General features: G+C 43.6%; 1 protein-coding gene and 1 long non-coding RNA gene across 2 annotated transcripts; both read right to left on the bottom strand.

Moving 5' to 3' along the window:
* Positions 1 to 1,121: 1,121 nt before the first annotated feature.
* Positions 1,122 to 5,453, bottom strand: LOC126648481 (uncharacterized). Its single transcript, XR_007630815.1, has 3 exons — positions 5,327 to 5,453; positions 1,422 to 1,475; positions 1,122 to 1,170 (listed from the first exon to the last, which is right to left on the bottom strand). It is a non-coding gene; the product is annotated as an uncharacterized LOC126648481 (long non-coding RNA).
* Positions 5,454 to 10,156: 4,703 nt separating this feature from the next.
* Positions 10,157 to 19,991, bottom strand: ATP6AP2 (ATPase H+ transporting accessory protein 2). Its single transcript, XM_050331464.1, has 9 exons — positions 19,862 to 19,991; positions 16,931 to 17,061; positions 15,190 to 15,318; positions 13,924 to 14,019; positions 13,592 to 13,729; positions 13,226 to 13,279; positions 12,636 to 12,785; positions 11,750 to 11,866; positions 10,157 to 11,234 (listed from the first exon to the last, which is right to left on the bottom strand). The coding sequence occupies exons 1-9, from the start codon at positions 19,914 to 19,916 to the stop codon at positions 11,040 to 11,042; spliced, it is 1,065 nt and encodes a 354-aa protein (XP_050187421.1). The 5' UTR covers positions 19,917 to 19,991; the 3' UTR covers positions 10,157 to 11,039.
* Positions 19,992 to 20,841: the final 850 nt, after the last annotated feature.

Raw genomic sequence — 20,841 nt, 5'->3', positions numbered from 1 at the left:
AGTGCTCCAGCAGCCATTCCTGGGGTGGGTTAGAGTGAAACAACACTGAATGAGTGCTCATATATATATATAAAAATATATACATATATATAAACATATATATGTGTGTGTGTGTGTGTGTAGGGTTTATTTTAGAGCAATGTGGTTGCAATGCAAAGGAGGTATGTAGCCTTTTTGGTTATTATCCATTGTAACATATATAGTGTAAAAGCATAAAAATATCGCTTCAGAAAATGTATGAGGGAAAAGCAAGCAAGCAAGCAAGACAAAGAAAGGGTAAGAGTGGAAAGATCTCACCACCCATGGATCCCCTGACGAGACTTGATTGTTGCGCTTCTGATGTCTTTTGGTCCAAGTGATGATTGCAGTCTTGATCCGCTGGGGGTGGTAGAAGCCCATGAAACGCAAAGTCTGATGGGTTAATAAATGTTCAGGTTCAGGTGGGAACACTGAAGCAATGCCCACCAGGGTAGGGAGTTTTACACTGTGAATCAGTTACAACACTTTTGGATCGCTTGCATTCCTCTGGCAGAAGGCCCCAGAAATGAGTCTGGGGGCACTTTGGGGGTCTTCGATGCTTTATGACACCTTCCAAGACGTGACAGCTGCCTCCTACATCAGCGTAGTTGAATCAGTCATGCCCCATCAGAAGGGATTAGCACCTTCACGTGAATGATAAAAGCCACCATCCTGTCTCCCCAGGGTCTGCTCCCCCTCTGGCTCAAAGCCCGGCTTGTAGGCTCTGGTGGTGGCTGCTCACCCCTCTGTTAGTGCCTACCCAGAGACTTTATCTTCACACACCCAAAAACTCACATCCTCCCTCTCCAGCGGTGAAAACCCAGCCCCAGCAAAGCACCCTCCGCAAATAAAAGCAGCATCCTCCATCCCAAATCTTTGCCAGAATGTCCCATGTGCTAAAATGTGGGGGCTCAGCCGAGTTCAGGGATTGGCAGAGAGCAGGTTGAAGCTGATGAAATGAAGATCCTGTGAGCTGTGCAGGAACAGGCCAACCCTGGAGAATTAATTCACGTGTCCTCTTGAGCGAGAGATGTCCTGAGGAGCCTGTTCCTGGCTGGCACCTGAAGGAGCACAGGAGGAAACCTGTCTTGGCAAGAGCAGGTCTGGACCTGGGGCTGGACAGAACCTTCTTGAACACCATAAACACTTTCACTGTGGGGGAAAAAATGTTATTATTTTTTTTTAAAATGTGGCTCTGAACACAGGGGGAAAGGAAGTTGTGTTTAACCCTTAAGTTTCCAGCAGTGGAAGGATGCTTGACATACACTCACACACACACACAATTTTTACTTTGGGTGAACCCATCTGCTGGACATTGCAGCCTTATCCCAAATGTGGCTGTCTTTGTCTGCTTTGATGATGTTTTACACAGAGAAATTTGGTCTTTATTTCTTTTCTCTTACCTGTATTTCATTCTTGCATCTTGAAGTCTTTGGGTAGAAGATGACGTGGGAGCCCTGGAAACAAAAAGGTGAATAATAGCTGGGGTCCGGTTGAACCAAGGCTGCCCATGTAGGCAATTTCTGACCTGAATTTTGGATATGCAATTACAAAAACTGTGCTGTCAGAACTCCATTTCCCAGCTCTAAATAAGACTCTGGGTTTAGCAGTCTGTGCCATTGTCTGGCTCACAGCCTCCTCCAGCCCTGCTCCCTGCACAGCTCTGGGTTGTTTTGCTCCACAGATCTGGAGTTAAAAACAAGCTTTTAGCAGATGTCATTTCCTTCTCCCCCAGTCTTCTATTGCCACAGATTATTTGATAGAACAAATCTAATTTTACCTTTAGCAAGTGGGGTATTTTTTTCGTTCTTGTTTTTTTTTTTCTTGTTGTTGTTGTTTTAAACAGCAGTTCTTATAATGACAGTGGAAATGTTCTTTTAAATGGAAGTGTTATTTTTCTGGGGAAAATACCCTCCAGCCTAGCTTTCTCTGCATTACACATATTTTCCTAAAATTTGTAGTAGGTTATAAATTTCTATAAGTACTTTTAACCTCATAGTTACTTGGGGCATACCTGGATCCATAAGAAAATGAAAATAAATATTTTTCCCTTTAACTATTTATTATATCACAGTTACTTCCTCTCTGGCACTGTGTGTACTCAGTAGGGGCACAGAAGTATCCCTTCAGATGGGATATTTTCAGTATTTCAAAACCAAGATGCTGTATGGGAGGGGTTTTCTGCTTCCATTCCCCTTGTCTGCTCTGAGGAAGTGTCCACCCAGTGCGTGGTCCTTCCTCCATCCCTCCCCATCCTGACCATCAGCTCTCCTTTGCCAAAATTCGGCATTTCAAAGACTTTAACCTGAGAACCTTTGCTGCGCTTCACAAATTATCTTTATAAATTTGCCTCTGACATGGAAACTCACTTTCCCTGTGTTCTCAGCACCAAAAACAAGAAGAAATCCTTTCAGTGTTCCAGTGTTGGATACAGCAGAAATTTTATTGTCTGTCTGCTGGAACTCTCCTGGAGCACAGGGATGTGGTCCAGCACCGCCCCCCAGCACGTATCCACTGCACAGGCTGATCCTGCTCCCAGGAATTGCCTGGTAGGGGGAGTTTCCCAGGTTTGCCAGGTCAGAGCAGGTTTTCCTCAAAGCTGGTGTCCCTGGCAACCTCACTGCTCTCATGGACAACTTGATTATAGGTTTGCAAATTGATTTTCAACACTGTAGAATGAAAGAAAACTTTGCAATCTTGGGAAATTGCTTTCTCCTGACCACGAACATTGGATGGCACTTTATTCAGTGTTAGTTTACTCTAGTCCATGTTCACTAACAAGGCTCAGCACCCTTGCTCCCACCTTTCCTGGGTGTGCAGGCAGCAGGGGAGCTGCCAGGGAGGGTTCAGGCTGTCCTGGGGTAGGTGCTGTGGGACACAGCCAAAAATTAGGGCAAGGACAGCTGAGATTGACTCCCTCTTTTGGTAGGGGGGACTCCACATGCAATAAGATGTTCAGTTATGGATGTAAATTACAAAACTGAGGTGCTGGAACATGTCCAGAGAAGAAAAATGGGTTTGGAACACAGAGGCCACAAGGAGCAGCTGAGGGAGCTGGGGGTGTTCAGCCTGGAGAAATGGAAGCTTGGGGGAGACCTTGTTGCTCCCTGAAACTCCCTGAGAGGAGATTGTAGCGAGCTGTGGGCTGGTCGCTTCTCCCAGGTAAAAAGTGACAGGATGAGAGCAAATGGCCCTAGCTTGTGCCAGGTGAGGTTTAGAGTGAATATTAGGAAAAATTTCTTCATGAAAATGATTGTCAAGCCCTGGAACAGGCTGGGAAGAGGTGGAGTCACCATCCCTGGAAGTATTTAAAAGATGTGTAGATGTGACACTTGGGGACATGGTTTAGTGGTGGACACAGCAGTGCTGGGTTAACAGTTGGACTTGGTGACCCTAAAGATCTTTTCCGACCTAAATGATTCCATAATTCTATGACTCTGAGTGAGAGGATGAATAATTTGTGCCACAGGCAGCTGGGTCAGTGGTGTGGCAAAGCAGGGCAGTTTATTTCTGGTTTATTTTCACATTAGACATCAGAAAAATGAGGCACTTTATGTAGTAATACATCGTTCCACCATCTATTTGTGCTACTCCAATGTTTGCAAGAGATGCAGATTATAAAGAACTTTTTGAAGGACAGGAGTGCAGAGGCCACAGTGCTTTGAAAAATGGAAGCATGGCCAAAACCAAATTTTAACAGAGACCAGAGAGGAAGAGTTTGAGGAGAAAAAAAAAATGGAACTAAGAATGCAAATATGTTTATTTTCCAGCTAAGGTTATGCTGCATGTTACAGGGACATTTCGTAAAGGAATTTGGCAGGCAATAGTATTTAAAGACTTTAGCTTTTCATATTTCTTACTCCTCTGCCAAATAGTTAATTTGTAGGCTACAGGAACCAATGACTCCTACACAAGAGTGGAAGTGATGGAAAGTGGGACTTGTTTCACCATGGCAAACAATCTGAATATTCCAGCAGCTGTGGAATTTGTTAAGATTCAGGTCTGTGGCATGGAAGTGGAAAGAAGAAATAAACGTGACTCCCGTGTTGATGAATTCCTGGGAACCTCTGGGTTAACGGAGGTGGGGAGGGACAAATTAAAAAGCAAAAAAGGAAGAAAAAAAGAGAGCAGAGGAGGAACTAAAACGCAGAATGGTTGTTTGTGGTGTTCAGATCTGGACAGTCTGCTCAGGACAGGAAGCTGGTCTCATGACATGAGCACGACTCCTATTGCAACATCTCAGAGGCTGCTTTTCCAAGGGATGTTCCCGGGATGGAGCAGTTTGTCTGTCAGTTCAGCTGCTCCACAGGAGCAGGGGAGGCAGACTCGGAGACAGCACTGCCCTGAAACCACTTTCTAAAGTTTTAGGCTTTCCACTGCCGTTTGGGCCACGGGGCAGTGTGAGGAGGTAGAAGTGGGCTGGGGGCTGCCACTTCTTTCAGTCTTGTGCCTGTCCCCTGTGACTCCCTCTGTATTCCCTTTAGTGCTGACTCTTCCATTCCCTTGGACAAAACACAGTAGTTAAGAGACAAAGCCAAAATTAAAATGACCACTGTGCTGCAGGTTGACACTGAGGCCGTTATGCTATTTCTCTTCATGATGCTTAATTTCCTAATTAACTTGTGCTTATTTTTGAGGGGTTATTTTGATTTTCTCCATAAGTAACAGGCATCAAAGCCAACTTCTGCTAATCAGCATCACCTTTGGGTTGTTAGTGGTACAGGCACAGTTTTCCTGCAGATGTTCTTACTGAACATCTTTTCAGGTGGATGTGTTCCTATTCGCCTCCTGAGATTCATAAATCCTCATATTTACAAAATATTGAGCATACGTTTTAAAAAAAATTCTTTTAAAATATGGAAATTATTTTAAAAATACTTTCACTTAATAAAAGTACTGTTTTTCATGGGGGGAGAGGAAACTTTTTCCCTTTCATTTGTAAAGACCAAACTAACACCGTGTATGTGTGTGTGTGCAAACGTGCAGGAAAGAGATCCACATCCCTTCATACATGGAGAGAGCTTAATTTTGCTGTTTCCAATTAAGCCTCCTCACCCCTCCTGCTGCTCTGCATGACTGACAGCTGACTGAACTTCCTTTTTCTAGCCCATTTTCCTGTCAGGTTACCCAGAGTTATGACCATCTGGGTGCCATCAGGCTCACCTGGAAAATACAACAGCGTTCAGCTGTGCAGCAGAGCCTCCCTGCTCCCGAGGGCATCCGTCATACCCTAGGGCACAGCTCCCTGAAGATTTCCAGAGGGGAGAGCTGCACATTCACCGAGGTGGCAGAGGTTACACAGACTCACCTGTTTAGCTGATGACTTTCCTGGGCTTGGCTGCCCCAGTCAGAGGTGCTCCAGAGTTTGCAGCTCCACTACGGGAAGCACTGACACTGAAGTGTAGCTGCCTCCTCTTGGCTCTGTCAGCCAGCTGAAATATTGGGATAGGTCCACGTAAAATAACTGGTACAGATGTTTTTATGTATTTCTTCCTCTTTTTTTTTTTCTTTTGCTACAGCATAGACCAAAAATGGCAGAAATCGTTGAGAGCTGGTTTTTTCCTTCCAATCTGATGCTGTACCACAGTCAAGACTTTGATTGATCACCTACTGTAGGGTGGAGCTCCCATTTAGCTCTGCAGTGTTTCAAATGCTCCAATTGATCACTCAGGTGTTGCAGCAGATTTTTTTTTGTATCAATTGCTCAGGTACTTTGACCATGGCATTGTAAAGAAGTACTGAAAATGCAGGGGGTGATTGGCAGGTTGGCAGCACTGAAGTTGTTCAAGGCAATGCCTTAATAGTGCTGGCCATAAGGTACCAGCTGATTTACTGTGAATTGATCTTAGCCACTGTGCCCCACGGCCCAATGAAAACTAGATGTGCTCACTAGATTAAGGGCATGTAGATTTGTCATCATGAATTCATGCACTGGAGTATAATTAAGTGGAAATTTGACTGCCTTTATAATTTTGTGCAACTGTGAATTCTGTTTCCCTTATGAAACATTCTAAATATTTTATGATGTGCATTCCTGCCAAGAACTTAGCTATGTATTTTTGGTGATGGGTGACATCAATGGCAATACTAAATTTGATTGCCTGGGTCCTTTGGTGCATGTCCACTCTTCAGCAATAGAGGAACCTCTTTAAGTTCTGAATGCACACTAGCAAGGCAAGTCCCTATCTAAGGTGAGGATTTATGTTCTGTTCTGGGATATGGCCTCTGTGTACTCTGTTCCTGCTTCCACTAATTCCTCTTCCATCTTCACACCATGAGCTGTAAAAGCCCTTTACAACTTAGTTCCTCCACAGCTACACCTTGCATTAGTGACAAAAACTTCTCTCTTTTTCCCCAATGTCTTTTGTTCTGCTGGATTTGAAATCCTGTAGATCCACTTCTGTTTTCCTTGATTTCTCTCATTTTCTGTCCTGCAATACTTGTGTGGGTATCCACTCCCTCCTCCCCTACACAGATGAAAATTCTTAAGAATGTGGTTCAGGGCCTGCAGAAGAGAAAGTAAAAAATGCAGGACAGTCCCCAAATCTTACTTGAGCAAAAAATTTAATTTTTTCTAGAGATCATTTGTGAATTTTAGCTCAAAGCACCCAATACACCAGAGCCCAAAACTGTGCCAGTAGAGGACCCAAAATATCATTGTTGTGGGGCTTCTTGTTTAGTTTTGAGATAGATGCTTATGTCCTTAGGTTACACTCTGGCAGTGTCCTCATCATTTCCATCAAGCCTGACCTGTAAATCCCAGCAACCAATTGCCAGGTTGCTCAACATTTGCATTTCAACGTGGTTTCTTCATTTCCCCTTCCTTCTTGCAGACAGGAACATATCATTTCCACATTTCAGATCTGCTCTAGGCTTGCCCTTGCCTGTGTGTTGCTACAGCTGGAAGAACTCTGAAAGTTGCCACACCTGCCACAGAGAAGCCTGGAAAGTTGAGGAACATGCAAAGGCCGATTATACCTCCCTCTGCCAAGTTAAGACTTTGGGGGATTATCTGGAAAAAGCAGCATACTGACTCTTAAAAGAACTCTTTGTTTTATGGCTTATTTTCTCTTTTCAGTCTAAACATCAAAAGCAATGCTCAGTCTTCAGTGGTGACTCAGAATTCTCTCCTTCAGAGACGTCAGCACTTCTGGAGGACAGCTACCCCCACTCCAGGTACTCCCCAAGCCAAATACTGGACAATGTAAGCCCAGGGTCTGAAGAAGACCCCATCAAATACACCTCACCCAAGGAAAACACTCTCTTTGGTGACGACTCATGCAGCAGTGACATCCTAAATCCCACAGACAGAACTAAATGGAGCCTTCCCCAGCCTGGCTCAAAGCTGCTTGCTGATTAATATTGTGTAATGGCCTTCCTGCCCTTCTCACTTTGGCCACACAGGATCCCAATCCAGGCTGTATTTTCCTTGCATCCTCTCCCTCCCCTGGCCTCTCACTGTTGCCTTCCTTCAGAGAGCTTCATGTGACAGTTTTTGTAGCTTTCCTCGTAGCACCGTACACAAAACCTGTGATTTCTGCCCCATCACATAAATATTTTTAAAAGTTGTAATTCTTGGGATGTTTAAAGAGAACCATCAAGAGCAGGTCTCATGGTGTTGACAGCACTTCCATTCTAATTAATTCTGAGTTCAAGGCTGTTCCTGGCCCAGCGATCAGGATTGCAATTGCCTGTTGGATGAGCAGTTATGGACCAATATTTTGCACAGTAAAACATGTCTGGCTTACCTAGTTCAAACTAAAGCACAGGGCCTTAAAATGGTTCAAAAAGGAGCTTGTGTTGCATGAAGCAACCTGTATTTAAGGCACAGCACACATGACAGTGCTCAAAAGCACCTCTAGTACCATCTGGATGCCTACAGCATGAGAATGAACAAATGTGGTACTAACAGGAGAAATGGGAATTCAAACTCACCCTTCAAAGCAGTCAAGGACTTGCTTTGAAAAGTAAAATTAGAGCCTAAAGGAGCAGCTAGAAGAGAGCTGACAGAATGACCATCTCAACAGCAGGTCCTGCATTTAAACAAGTCTATACTGCCAACTTCAAACTGATTAAAATACAGCTGTTAAAGACTTTTCATTAATTAACAGTCACTTTAAAACTTGCCCCTGTAAAACTGCACCAGTATCTGGACTATTAATCTGACTAAACCTTGATTTAAGTAAACTAGGGATGCATGAATTCAATATAGACCAGTAAGAAGCTCAGCAAGTCAAAGTAACTCCTCACCAAAAAGCCTATAGAATAATTTTCATTATTTGAAATGAAGAACCCACAGCCCAGACAGTCTAATCTTGCAAAAGCACTGGGAGTCCTAGTACTAGATGGTAGATGTGTCACGTGTTTTAGCCTCTTTTTCTCTCCTTTCCTGTAACAGAACCTGACAGCGGTCGTTCTTCCCTCCTGCCAAATACATCACTTTTCCAAGGTATAGTTCAGTTGGAAAGATTCTTCCACTAATTACTACCCCCTTTCTTACCTTAGATCGTGATTCCTGCTGAAGTTCTGGGGCACTGCCTTCCATATTAAGTGATCTCAAAGCAGTCATTACCACATAATAGCTTATGTAAAACGTTAGGGTTCAGGCCTACCAACTGGGATGACAGAGCTGTGTTTTAATTGCTTTGATACAGTTGTACAGCTTCATCTGATGGATTTGACTCTCATGGAAACACTGCAAGTGTGTGTGGCACAAGGAAAGACAGCCAGGTTCACATACTGCCTCCACAACATCCGCTGCTCCCTTGCAGTCTTTGGATGGGCAGTGTGATTTGTCCTAAGGTGACAACTCCAGGTGGGAAGTGCAGGAGGAACTGTCCGCATGTTTGCATAATTCACGCATTCCAGAGATGGGGGAGCTGTGATGTTGGCAATTGTTGTGCCCATCAGCCTGTAGAGACTGGAGCCAACAGAACAAAAGGTGTCCCCAACTTGCAGGCAGCTTCCAAGCGGATCCCGCTGTGCTGCCCCCTCCCCACCCCTGCAGCCCGAAGACAGGGAACACTCACATTTGGATGGGTGAGTAAAGGTCAAATAGGGAGATAAAATCCTCAAGTAGCTCCATAGGTGCTTTGTTGCTTTGCAACTGTGAATTCTGGAAGGCCAAGGACTGTAAACATGCAGGTTTCCAGCTGATCCTGCTGATATTGTAACCCTTTAGACACAAGTTGTTGAGCAAACCTGAGTTTGCACGGCCCTAACCCCACTGAGACTTCTCAGAGAGGTTTAGAGAGCAAGGGGAGGGGGTTTCACTGAAGCTTGTGACTCAACAGGAGGGACCACAACCTGAGGACACTATAATCTGTTGTTACAGACTATAGAGTTGTTACTTAGATACTGCAATGGCAATATTTAGATAGTGTATTAGCAATAAATCTAAACATAATCATCCACATAATCACTGTGTCCTACTTCTCACACCTGCCCAAGAGCCTTCCCTTGACTGCTTTGCTACAAGCACATTAGAGAGTGTTCAGTAATTAGAGCACACATTCTCGTCAGAGGAACTGGCAGTGCAACTCTCCCCTTCTATCTACTGATACAAATCATCCAGATTAACTTTAAATGCCATTAAAAATTATGTCAAATAATTGTAACATATACTGAGCTGGACTTCCTGGACTCGGGCAAAGCTGCAGAAAATTGCTCAATTCCACATGAATCGCTCTCCAGGACCTCCAAGACATGAGAAACTTCAAGGCCACCAATTCAGACAGATATTCCCAGTAAATTCCCAGAGTAATTCAATGAGCAGATCTTTTCTGGGAAAGTTGAGCACATTAGAGGACAATAAGAAGCAAAAAGTAGTTCCCGTTCACGCTGTTGTATCTGGAAGATCTCCCTTTATCACAAGAGCAAATGAGTTTCTAAAAACTAGGTAGTTGTACAAAAGATTCAACCCAGAGATCAACCACTTTTTTTTAAATACACTCACTATTTGGTTTAGGAAAATTAATCCATACAGGATCATCTTTCTTTTGAAGGACAGTTAAAAACTAAACTGCTACAGGCTTAGGGCCACTGTCACACGTTGGATGCTGCTGGAACCTGCCCTAGACAGCTGAATAAATACTAAACAGAAGTAGCCACACCTATGAAGCCACAAAGAATAAATGCATTCAAGAACAACTGTTCTTTGCTTTATTGAATGGCTGAAGCAGGACTATAATCCAGGTATACTTAAATCAAGTGTTGGTCCACTCTTCTCATCAAAAAGAATCGTTTTGGTGGGGTTTTTTATAACAACATCAACACAAATGGAAGGAACATGAACCATCATAACAGGAACTTTCAACTGCATGTGACGTCAGACCATGACCGGATTGATGCTACCTCAGTATTTACAGACTCCACTGTACAGACCAGCCACACTAGTGTTATTTACCTCCAAATCACTGAAGTTCCAGGGAAAGGATCCTTCTCTGTATAGCTCACCTCTGAGCCACCAACATGAGATCAAAATGAGTTGTAAGTCTTCTAGAAATATTTCTATATTTAGTATTTTACTAAAGAATATTTACTATTCTCTCTGAAGTTACGTACAACCATTATAAATATTTACATCAAACATTTACAGCTGGTTCATAATATACAACACAACAATTTAGCTATAATTTCTAATCGTCCAGTGTAAAAGTTTCAAACAACATGTTGCTATCATAATTTCAATTTCTCTGTTTTGCACACAGTCACAGGCAGTACAGGGCTTTTCAAAAACTCATGTTACATAATAAAAAAAATGGAATGATGTTACTTTAATGACAATTATTTCGGGAGTTGTTGTTTTAGGTTTTTTTAAACAAGCAGATTTCAATTCCTAAATCCCATCTGGTGCTACTACTAACATTTAAAATAGTCTTGGAGAGAGAAAAAATAATTAAGAAATAAATACACCTTTAAAAGACTTCCACAATTAACCATGTCAGAACATTTGTTTTCCACACAGTTTGAAGGAGACCTCACTCCTCTCATCATCCTCCTGCGCTGAAATACGGCGCGGTTCAATCCATTCTTATCTTCTGGTTTGTCATCCTATAAATAATGCTGTCATACCCAGGATCCATGTTCCAGAGGTTGTAGGAGATAACTATCACAGCTAAAGCAAGGCCTATCATCATCCACAGAATAATGTTGAAGATTACAGAGTAGTTGTAGTTATATGCGTAGGCAAGGTTATACGGATTTTCTTTCTCACTCTGTAATAAAGAAAATTTGTGTTACTTCAGAGTGAGCTTGCACACAACACATTCTGACTCCATGGAGAGTCTAGGCAACCTGAACAGGGCAACTCCATCCTGGGCTAAGTCTGGAGTCCTGCCAGCAAGCCAAGGAAAACACGTTTTCCCACACTTGAGAGGCAGGACTTGCAGGCACTGCTGCACTGGGGACAAAATGCAGAAAAGCAAATTCTAACAAGGCATAAGGGAAGAAGTTTTCAGGGAACTCAACTGGACAGCCTGATCTAACTCCTAGATTAGTCCTGGCTCTGAGTAGTAGGTTGGACTAAATGACCTCCACAGCCCTCCTCAACTTAAGTTACTCTATGATTAAGTGAACATCAAGGCAGGTAGGTAAGCTGACCTCTGTGTACCCGCGCCTAAATCATAGTCAGTATTTTAGTCTTTAAAGAAAAAGTTACACTCAAGTGAAGAACTGATGCAATTTGGATGAGTTTTAATAAATGAGATACAGAAAAATGGGCCTCTACTACCTGTGAAGACTGGAGAATGGAGCGAGACTTCCTTATCAGGGGGGAATTAAACTCCTTTACAGCCACCACTTCTACCACTGCATTCCCACCATACAGATTAAACATCTCATCTGCAAACTGGAAAAGCAAAAGTGATTTAATTAAAAACTACACTGTAGCCAGGAATTAAGCACAGTTTTGTTAGCAAGATACAGTCAAACATAAGATGTCAGCTTCAGGAATAATCACGGAAAGCTAAACTATTTTAGAATAGCTACACTATTTTAGACTTTCACTCGCAAAGTGTGAACTTTCTGCTGGTTTACAAGGCCTCTTTCAAACTCCTCAATCATGGTTCAACAGACTGTAGCTTATGCCTGCTTTCTGGCTTAGCAAACTGGTGCTTTTACACTTTTCCATCATGATTACTAAAAATTTAACTGATGATTACATAAGACCTGTTGAAGAATTACTTTGTTGAGCACATTGATGGATGATCAGCAGTTATTTTAAAGGCGTGGAAATTTGGATTTATACATTTCCACACTTCCAAGAGCCAGTTTTTGTGAGACATACTGATGGTTTCAAATGCAAGGTATTTATTTAAGAAAAACAAATATATGGAGTCATGTTGGTACACGGTTTCAATATGACCCCACTCCTTTATGCAAACTATCTAAACATTCTAGAATCATGTCAACACTTCCAGAGAGGCAAACTGTGTAAAACATCTGATTTTATAACTGAACAACTGCATTTTAAAAACCAAACATCAGGCAAGCCATCACCAATGAAGTGACAATTCAAAGCATAAGGCAGTCAGTAAACTTAACTTCCTTGTCATTAGCACAAAAAATTATTTCCTTAATATCACCGTGAAGTTTGTTCATTAGGTAGAAAAATATACCTTTTGCAAGGAGTCTACAAGAATTTGAGAAGCATCCTTGAACTGCTGAGAGTCTTCCCCATACCGTTTTCCAACCTCTTCCAAGCCAGACAGTTCCAGAGAGTACAGGTCTGGAGAGTGATCTTTGGCCAAGTGCTTGTGTCGAGACAGCTTTGGCACACCATTGGGGGCAGAAAGAAATTAATTCATACACAGGTTACTTAAAAAAAAAAAAAAACCACCACATTTCACAGAGAACATGTTCTTAACTGCCATTGTACTTCTCAAGTAAGAAAACAAAGGAAGCCCCAGAAAATTCTTCATTGAGTACTTCCCATGTCTTTGGGTATGGAGAAACAGCAGCTCAGAATTCCCCCTGCTCCCACCAAACACAACACAAAAGACACTACAGATGCCTCTCATTCACAATTGCAGTGACAGGGCTGACACAAATTGCTTCAGAATGCATTTTTTAAACTGATGCAACCAACTGATGACACACTAGAATATATATCACTGGTTGCCAAGTCTGCTGGTTACAGCTTCTCTACCTTTAAAAGATCTCTGAAGTTTGTGACTAAAGATGAGGAAAGTGTTTCAAAAAAACTTACCAGGCTTGTAATATCATGTAGGACTTGAAGTTCTGACAGAAAAAGCAAGTCAACCTGGGGGAAGAGGCAAAAAGGGACAGGTATTTGTTTTGATGAAACCTAAGTTTGTCTTGTTTGATTGCAACTCTCAGTATTTTATAGCAGGTCATGTCTGCTACAGCATCAGAACACAGTAGAAGGAAATAATTCTTTCACAAAAATTGCTTAAAACTTAATTACTAGAGTTCCATTAGAAAAAATTAAGAGTGGGCTCTCCCAGGCAAAGAAAGGAGGAAGAAAAAGGGAGGAGGAAACAAAAAACACAAACTAACTAAGAATATTTGGAAAAAATCATAAAAGTTCCCACTGATTGACAGGGTTTTTTACCTCATTGTTTCTGCTGAGGGAGTTGAGGGGAAGGGAGCTGAGAATGGAGTTCTCCTGGAACAGGCGGTTCCGCAGCTGGCGCAGTGTGACAGAAAGATCCTCAAAGACGGCGTTTGCCTTGCCCACCATGTACACCCTCTGCAGGAACAGCCATTGTTTAGTGACAACAGAGGTTCCCTTCCAGTTTTTTCCAGGCACACACTAATAATCAATCACAGTCGCCCTCTCCAATGCAAAATTTCATATAATCAATCGGTTTTGCTCTGGCCACACAAGTGGAAAGAGGTTTAACCATTTAGAACATCTGGAACCAGAAGTGAAGCAATACTCACTTCCTCACTGGGGGCCAGCTGCAACACCACAGGCGTTTCCTCAGAGAACAAACTATGAATAGCGTTTGCAACACTGTCAAGACTGAAAGGAACAGCCTGGAAGACAAAAGCCAGTTAAATTTTGAGGTTAAACAAGGCCTAATGATCTAAAAGGATATAATTATGCATGGTAAACTGGTGCAAAATAAAAACTTTCCAAGTTGGGCAGCAGCAGAATTAACTAAGTAGAAATAACCTTAAAAACAACTTATTTGAAAAGGGTTTGTGGGTTCATGATGGACAAAAACCAGCCCAACATGAAGAACTCATCCAATACTGCAGCAAACTGGATTACAGCAGACTATGTAATTATAAAGGACAATGAGTAGGCACTGCACAGTTACCAATATTTTGTAAGTTACTCTGTAGTGTTAAAAGGTCTCTGGAAGAAGTCCTATGACAGAAGAGGCACCAGGCATAAATTTAAAACCAGGAAATTTTATCTGAACACAAGAACAAAGTTTTTCACTCTAAGGATGGTCAAATACCAGCAGAGGTTGCCTAGAAAGGTTGTGGAGTCTTCATCTGTGGAGATAATCAAAGCCTGACTGAACACAACTCTAGTTTATCCTGCTTGATCAGGGGGTTGGACCAGATGATTTTAAGAGTTCCCTTACAACCCAAATGACTGTGGTGCTGTGATAAGCCTGAGAAGAGTGTTAGCAAAGACAGACAGTGGTAGGTGAATGTAATGTTGTCTGTTGCTTTCTTTTTGATGCAGTGTAATGGAATGGTGTCTCAAAGTGCTGTATTTCAGTCAAGCACTTGAGGAAGACTCAAAAGACCACTAAGAGGGCGATTCAGTTCACCAAAGAATCAACATTATATAAAATGTCATCACAAACCCAGCTTGAAGCAAAAAAATTTAGTAATTCTGACTATGAATCAGTTGCCATGGGAAGCAGTGGATTCTCTGCCTCTTGGTACAAACATTTTAAATAATATTAAATATTAAATAAAACTAGATGTCTTTCAAGGAGAACATGCTTTGGTGAAACAAGTTACTGAACTCAACACAGGAGGCCCTGGGTGCTCTCGAAGGCCTCTCCCCTTGTACAGGAGTCTGATCGAATTACTGATCTATACAGCCTGATCCATCATTTTAGGGGACAAGTGAACCTCAAGTGTAGTAAGAAGTAAATGCACAACCAGGACTATGGTAGAGAATCGTGTACTTGTGATCAGACCAGAGGAAATCCCGTGACAGTTCCAACTGTGGATACTCACATTCTCAATGGGGTAAGAGAACCCCTTCACAGGCAGTGCCAGCTTGTCCACTCCCTTCACTGTCACCAGCACAGTAGCTCGTGGTCTGTGAAACAGATCCCCCACTGCAAGCCCAGGCCAGGGAAGGTCCTATTACAAAATAATTAAAAAAACCACCTGTGTTTCACAGGTAAAAAGAGGAGCCCTCCCCAAGTATTACAGCACAATAACTTACTATCTTGTTAATATCTCTGTGCAGGACAACCTACTGGGAATTTCATGAGGAAGTAAGTTAATACTAGGCTGCTTTCATCTTGAGTAATGCTGTCTCAAGCCAACCATGAAGACATTCCTAATTTAAAAGCTGTCAGTAACTTCATAGCAGCATTATACATAATGAATATATGAAGAGTTATCTCCCATAATTAAATTAAAAATATTATAGTCTGTATTTAAAAAGTGAAGGCTGAATTAAAAAAAAAAACAAACCACACAAAAACCCCCAACAATAAACCAAACAAACTCAAACCCTTTCACAAAACATGACAGAAAGAAGTTTAGGCACACTAAACCACTAACAGCTGGTATTTTCAGAACCAGAAGGAAACAGGGGGATAAAAAGAGAGGGGTGTCAATCATACCAACAATTTAGTAATCTAAAATTTACAAATTTGCAGAGAAACAAAGAGATTCCTTAGTAGCTTACTACAGTTATGAATCAGTAAGGGCACAGTGAAGGATAACCATGACATATCTTTGGATAGCCAGTATGCCAAATGTCAAGTGGTCAAAATGGGCCAAACCCTATTGTTTTGCTGGGTGTCTTTACGTGCAACACACACAAAACCATTCAATGCATCGTTTTTTCTTTATAAAATAATCAAAATTTACTTCTTAGGCGTACAGCTCTTACGAGTTTGTTACTAGTTCGATGACAAAAAAACTCATAATTAACTGACAACAAGATATTTTCAGACTAATTCCAAAAGGCAGGCTAAACAGACCTGCATTCAAACCTTATCAGACCACTTCACTAGCTGCAGACTGGAAAAAGTGGGAACTGGCTGCCCACACCAGCCTGCAGATTTGAGTATCTGGCTGCACACAGACACTGCTAGAGATGCCTGGCCATCACTTTCAGGTACTGCTTCAACAGCCAACCCTGCTGAAGCCCAGCAAAATATTCAGCAGGCAAGACTGGAATCAATCCAAGGGCTCCTTCTCATGTGCCCCACTTTAAACATCACCAGAGCTATATCCAAACACTTAACGTTGGAAAACACTACCACAAATCCTGATTTCAAGTCTTTGGATTACCTCTCAAGCAATAAGCCAGCCTACTTGTTCTTACTAACTCTGCTCAGCAGACAGGTTTGCTGACCTGACAAAATGCCTGCCTTGCCAAGGCATTTCTCACAGTCCTCAGAGAAGTCAAGAGTAGAGCCCTGTGGGGAGTGACAGGGGTCACTCAGGGTGTGACCGTGGATGGGGGGATACAGCACACAGCTGGGTCTCAGAGGAACTGTAAAGCCTCTGCAGGCTTCCTTCTACAGCTGATGATTCAAACTGGCCAGCACAGCCCCTGGCTGCTCACATGACAGACACAGCTCCCTGCTCGGAAACCACCCCGCACAAGTCACGCATTCCCCGACACAAACAGGAGGGTATTTTATATATTCCAGCTCATGACAGGAAGATTTCTGTGTTGAGTGAGCAGGTCTGTAGTTCTAGAGGCGTTTCAAAACCAAGACCTGAAACGTACCTCTTCAACAGAAAAGCCCATGGTTAACGCGGCGACATCCGGGATCCGCTCGCCAGGAATGGGCCAACTTCCATCTCGGAAAACAACCGACTGAGGTGATCGTAAGACACTAAATTCATCTCCACAGACACCTGAAAAGCAAACGTAAGAAGGTGTCAGAGTTCTTTCAATCTTTCCCTTACATAACGTGGAAAAAGGTACATTAGAGTTTGCTTTCATTCCTTCTTCCTCCCTCTCATGCCTATCCCTTTGTGTAAAACAAGGAATGAGAACCCATCGTTTTGGTGCTCTGGAATACAAAATAAGGTTTCTATACAGCAATGACTAAGGACAAACAAACCCATATTAAAAAAAGCAGGAAAATTATTCAGGCAACAGCACAGTTCTGTGTACTCAGTAACAGGCTGCAAGCAGTGCTACAGTTGAGACCTGCTAAAGCCAACTCCCAGTGGAGCCAGGCAGATTCCAAAATCCTCTTCAGCTCACAGTGCACCAACACAGCCCTGTTTGCTTCCAGGACTGCTTGGCATAACACAGACAACAGTCTGAGCCACTGAGCCCAGAGCCAGGAAGTCCAGCGGAGTCTGTCAGTGCTGGACTAAACCGAGCACTGCCAGGACAACCTGGATCCTGCAGAACAGCTCCAGTGTCCCTGCTCTGCCTCCTCCACCACATGACACTGAGAGATGCTTTCCTGCCCCTGGATGCAGTGCTGGACCTGAGCTGACTGTGTGAAGCCCCAGCCTGCACTACTTCACATGTTGGGTTTTCACTTATCTGGGATCCCCCTTCACTCTCTCCCCCCATTACCTCAAATAGCAGAGTTGAATAAAAGCACATTTTTCAACTGTTTTGTGGTGAGAGTAATTTACTGTGTAATAAAGTCAGAAAGGACTCCATAGGTGTAAGACGTGGGCTTGTTTCAACCTGGCTTCCTCCTCTGAAGTTGCTTTAGCAGAGATGCAACACTGTGTACACAAAAATTTGTGTGAATAAATTTTAAAACTTATTTAGTGTATGTAAGCAGTGACACACGCACAATGCAAAACTTCAGGCATGTGCTCCTCAATGACCAATCTGAGAAGGTTTCCAACAGAAAACTGATCTGACACAAGATATGAGAAAATCAGGTAGTAAATATTCACAGGCCTCTAAGCTGAAGTTCTAATCATAAAATGTGTCTGACTGCATGCTTCAAAATTATATGAACAACTGCCTAAAGAAAATAAAGCCATTTAGTCATGTGATCACTGAAAATTGGTTACCAATCCAAGCAGCAGTACACAGTAGTTTTCCCAGGCTAAGATCTACAAATCTAAAAGCTATTTACAAAAATAACGCGAGAGCAAAATGGGGTGCTGCGCAGCTAAAATCTTCCCCAATGTTAAATTTAACCACAGTGACCTTGAAGATGCTGTTTTAAAGCCTGGGTCATGACCATGCATACAAATGCTGACAGTAAACCTGAGCTGTGTTGTGATAAACACAGGAAAGGACAAAGTTCTGCCGTGCAGGCTGGGCAAGGGTGGCAAAAGGAAGGAAGCAGGCCAGACCAATCCATGCATGTGAAGCAAATTTGAGCGCTTTTTGATTTAAATTGATGTGTTCACTGGATGGCCTGGTGCAATTTTAATGCCAACTGAAATTAATTACAATTTTGAAGGACAGAAATATTTCCATGCCAGTTTCTTTGGAAAGGAATTTACAAAAATGGCTACAAATCTGTGGGATTTCACGTGTTGCTCTCCACTGCTGTGAGACATGAGTCACAAGTCATGCTGGACAAAACTGGCTTACTTGGGGCTAGACTGTTCAGGTGGGTAAAACCATTTAAATTTCCCTTGTTCAAGATTTCAATGATGAAAACTGAATTGGAAAATGAGAACACAAGCAGAGTCCCTGTAATTGCCCTGGGAACACTTAACCAAATTCCCACCCTGCCGAAATTCTACCTCAAGCTCTCAAAAGCCCTTGTGAACCTGGAGAAATAAGAAATATTGAGTGAAAACTATTTACAGGGCCTTCAAGTGTCATCACAAGCCTGACCCACAGCAGGTGACAGGAACCCTGTAGTGACCACGAAAGCAGCTCAGCAAAACATGAAAATTCACACAGAGCAACTAAACAAGGTGTGTTTATCACAGAACCAAGGTTGGGAGAGACCTCTGAGATGACCCAGTCCAACCATCCACCCAGCACTGCCACCGTAACCCCTAAACCCCTACACCACATCACCCAGCAGCAGATCCAGAGCCTCTGGAACAACTCCAGGGGTGGTGACTCCACCACCTCCCTGGGCAACCCATTCCAGTGCCCGACCACCCCAACAGTGAAAACATTTCTGACTAATATCTGATCCGAATCTCCCTTGTCTCAGCTTATAAAACTGGACTGTAATATAATTCATATACAATGTATGTAAATATACATATACAACTATATTTTGTTGCATATAATTTATATACATTGAAACATATTATGGAAGGTGTATTTTTGTATTGTGTATACGACATAAAAGCATAAAATACGTATTAATTTTAATAATAAATTTATATAAGTGATACAGTTATGTAAGGAATTTATATTATTTACGATTTAATGTAAAGCAGACCTTGGACAGAAAGGGAGAGGGAAGTGTTCGAGCACCGTGTCTGGAGGTGGGTGGGAGAGAGGGGGCAGGGAGGCGCAGCACGATGACAGCCCCCTGCTCCCACCCCTCCCTCCTGAACCTGGCACAGACACACAGACAGACACACAGACAGACACACAGACAGACACACAGACAGACACACAGACAGACACACAGACAGACACCCCCCCCGCTTCCCTCCCCGCGCCCCTTCCCCAGCGCTGCGGCCCAGCCCCTTTCCCGCAGCCTCCCCCCGCAGGGGCCCCTCCCGCTCCCCCGACCGCGCTGTCTCGCCCACCCACCGGCCACACAGACGGCCGCCAGCAGCGCCGCCAGCCGCAGCGCCGTGTCCGCCATGTCCGCCGTGAGCCGCCGCCGGGCCGCCCGTCCCACGGACACCTCACAGCGCCCCGCCCACCGCGCTGACGGACAGCGGCCGCAGCCAATCCGCGGGAGGGATTCCGCGCGGCTGGGCGGGACTCTGCGGAACTGACCAATCGCAGCCCTTCCCGGTCACGGGGCTGAGCGGTCAGCTGTGCAGCGGAGGGCGGGGTCTCGCTTTGAGTGGCGTTTCCATTCGGCCAATCAGATCGCGAGGTGCCTCTGCACCATTTTCCTCCCCGCACCGGGAACGCGGAGGGGAGTGGCGAGCAGGCGAGGATGATTGACAGCTGATTCGACCAATTGATGCGCGACGGGGCGGGACGGAGCGGTGATTGACAGTTAACTCACCAATCAGAGAGCGAGACCGCCGGCTCCGCCCTGTCCGCCCCTGTGAGGGGCGGGGGCTGTGGCTGTGAGGGTGTGAGGGGAGGGCACTGTCCCTGCCCTGCTCCTGTCGCTGTCCTTGTCTTTATTCTTGTCCCTCCCCTCAGTGCTTTCTTCCCTGAAGTTTATTAAGAACACCTACAGTAAAACACGCAGTGACTGCCCCAGCCATGCCCATCTTACCTCAGCCGCCCTTTCCTGTAATGGGAAGAGGCGAGTGGTGCGTGTTGTTCAGTATATGTGTAATACTCCTGCAGTACACCGTGAGCCATCGAGTTGCGGGTGTTTCCTGGGGTCTTTGCACATTTCTAGGCTCTAGATCATCTCGATGATAATCTCTGCGGGTTGAGTCAGGGAAAACCGGGCTTTGAGGGCGAATTGTCGCAGGGCATGGGAGGTTAATATCCCCTATTTCATTGCAGGTAAAACTGTGTTGGGAGCACTTCAAATTAATCCTCACTTATTCTTCGCTGTATGCTGTTCATCACAAAACTGGCACCGCATAATGGCTTCT

The sequence above is a fragment of the Myiozetetes cayanensis genome, unplaced genomic scaffold, assembly GCF_022539395.1.
Source record: "Myiozetetes cayanensis isolate MyiCay16 unplaced genomic scaffold, myiCay2020 scf5-8, whole genome shotgun sequence".
NCBI lineage: Eukaryota > Metazoa > Chordata > Aves > Passeriformes > Tyrannidae > Myiozetetes > Myiozetetes cayanensis.
Note: the sequence above shows the minus strand (reverse complement) of the source record. Positions and strands in the feature narration are given on the sequence as shown.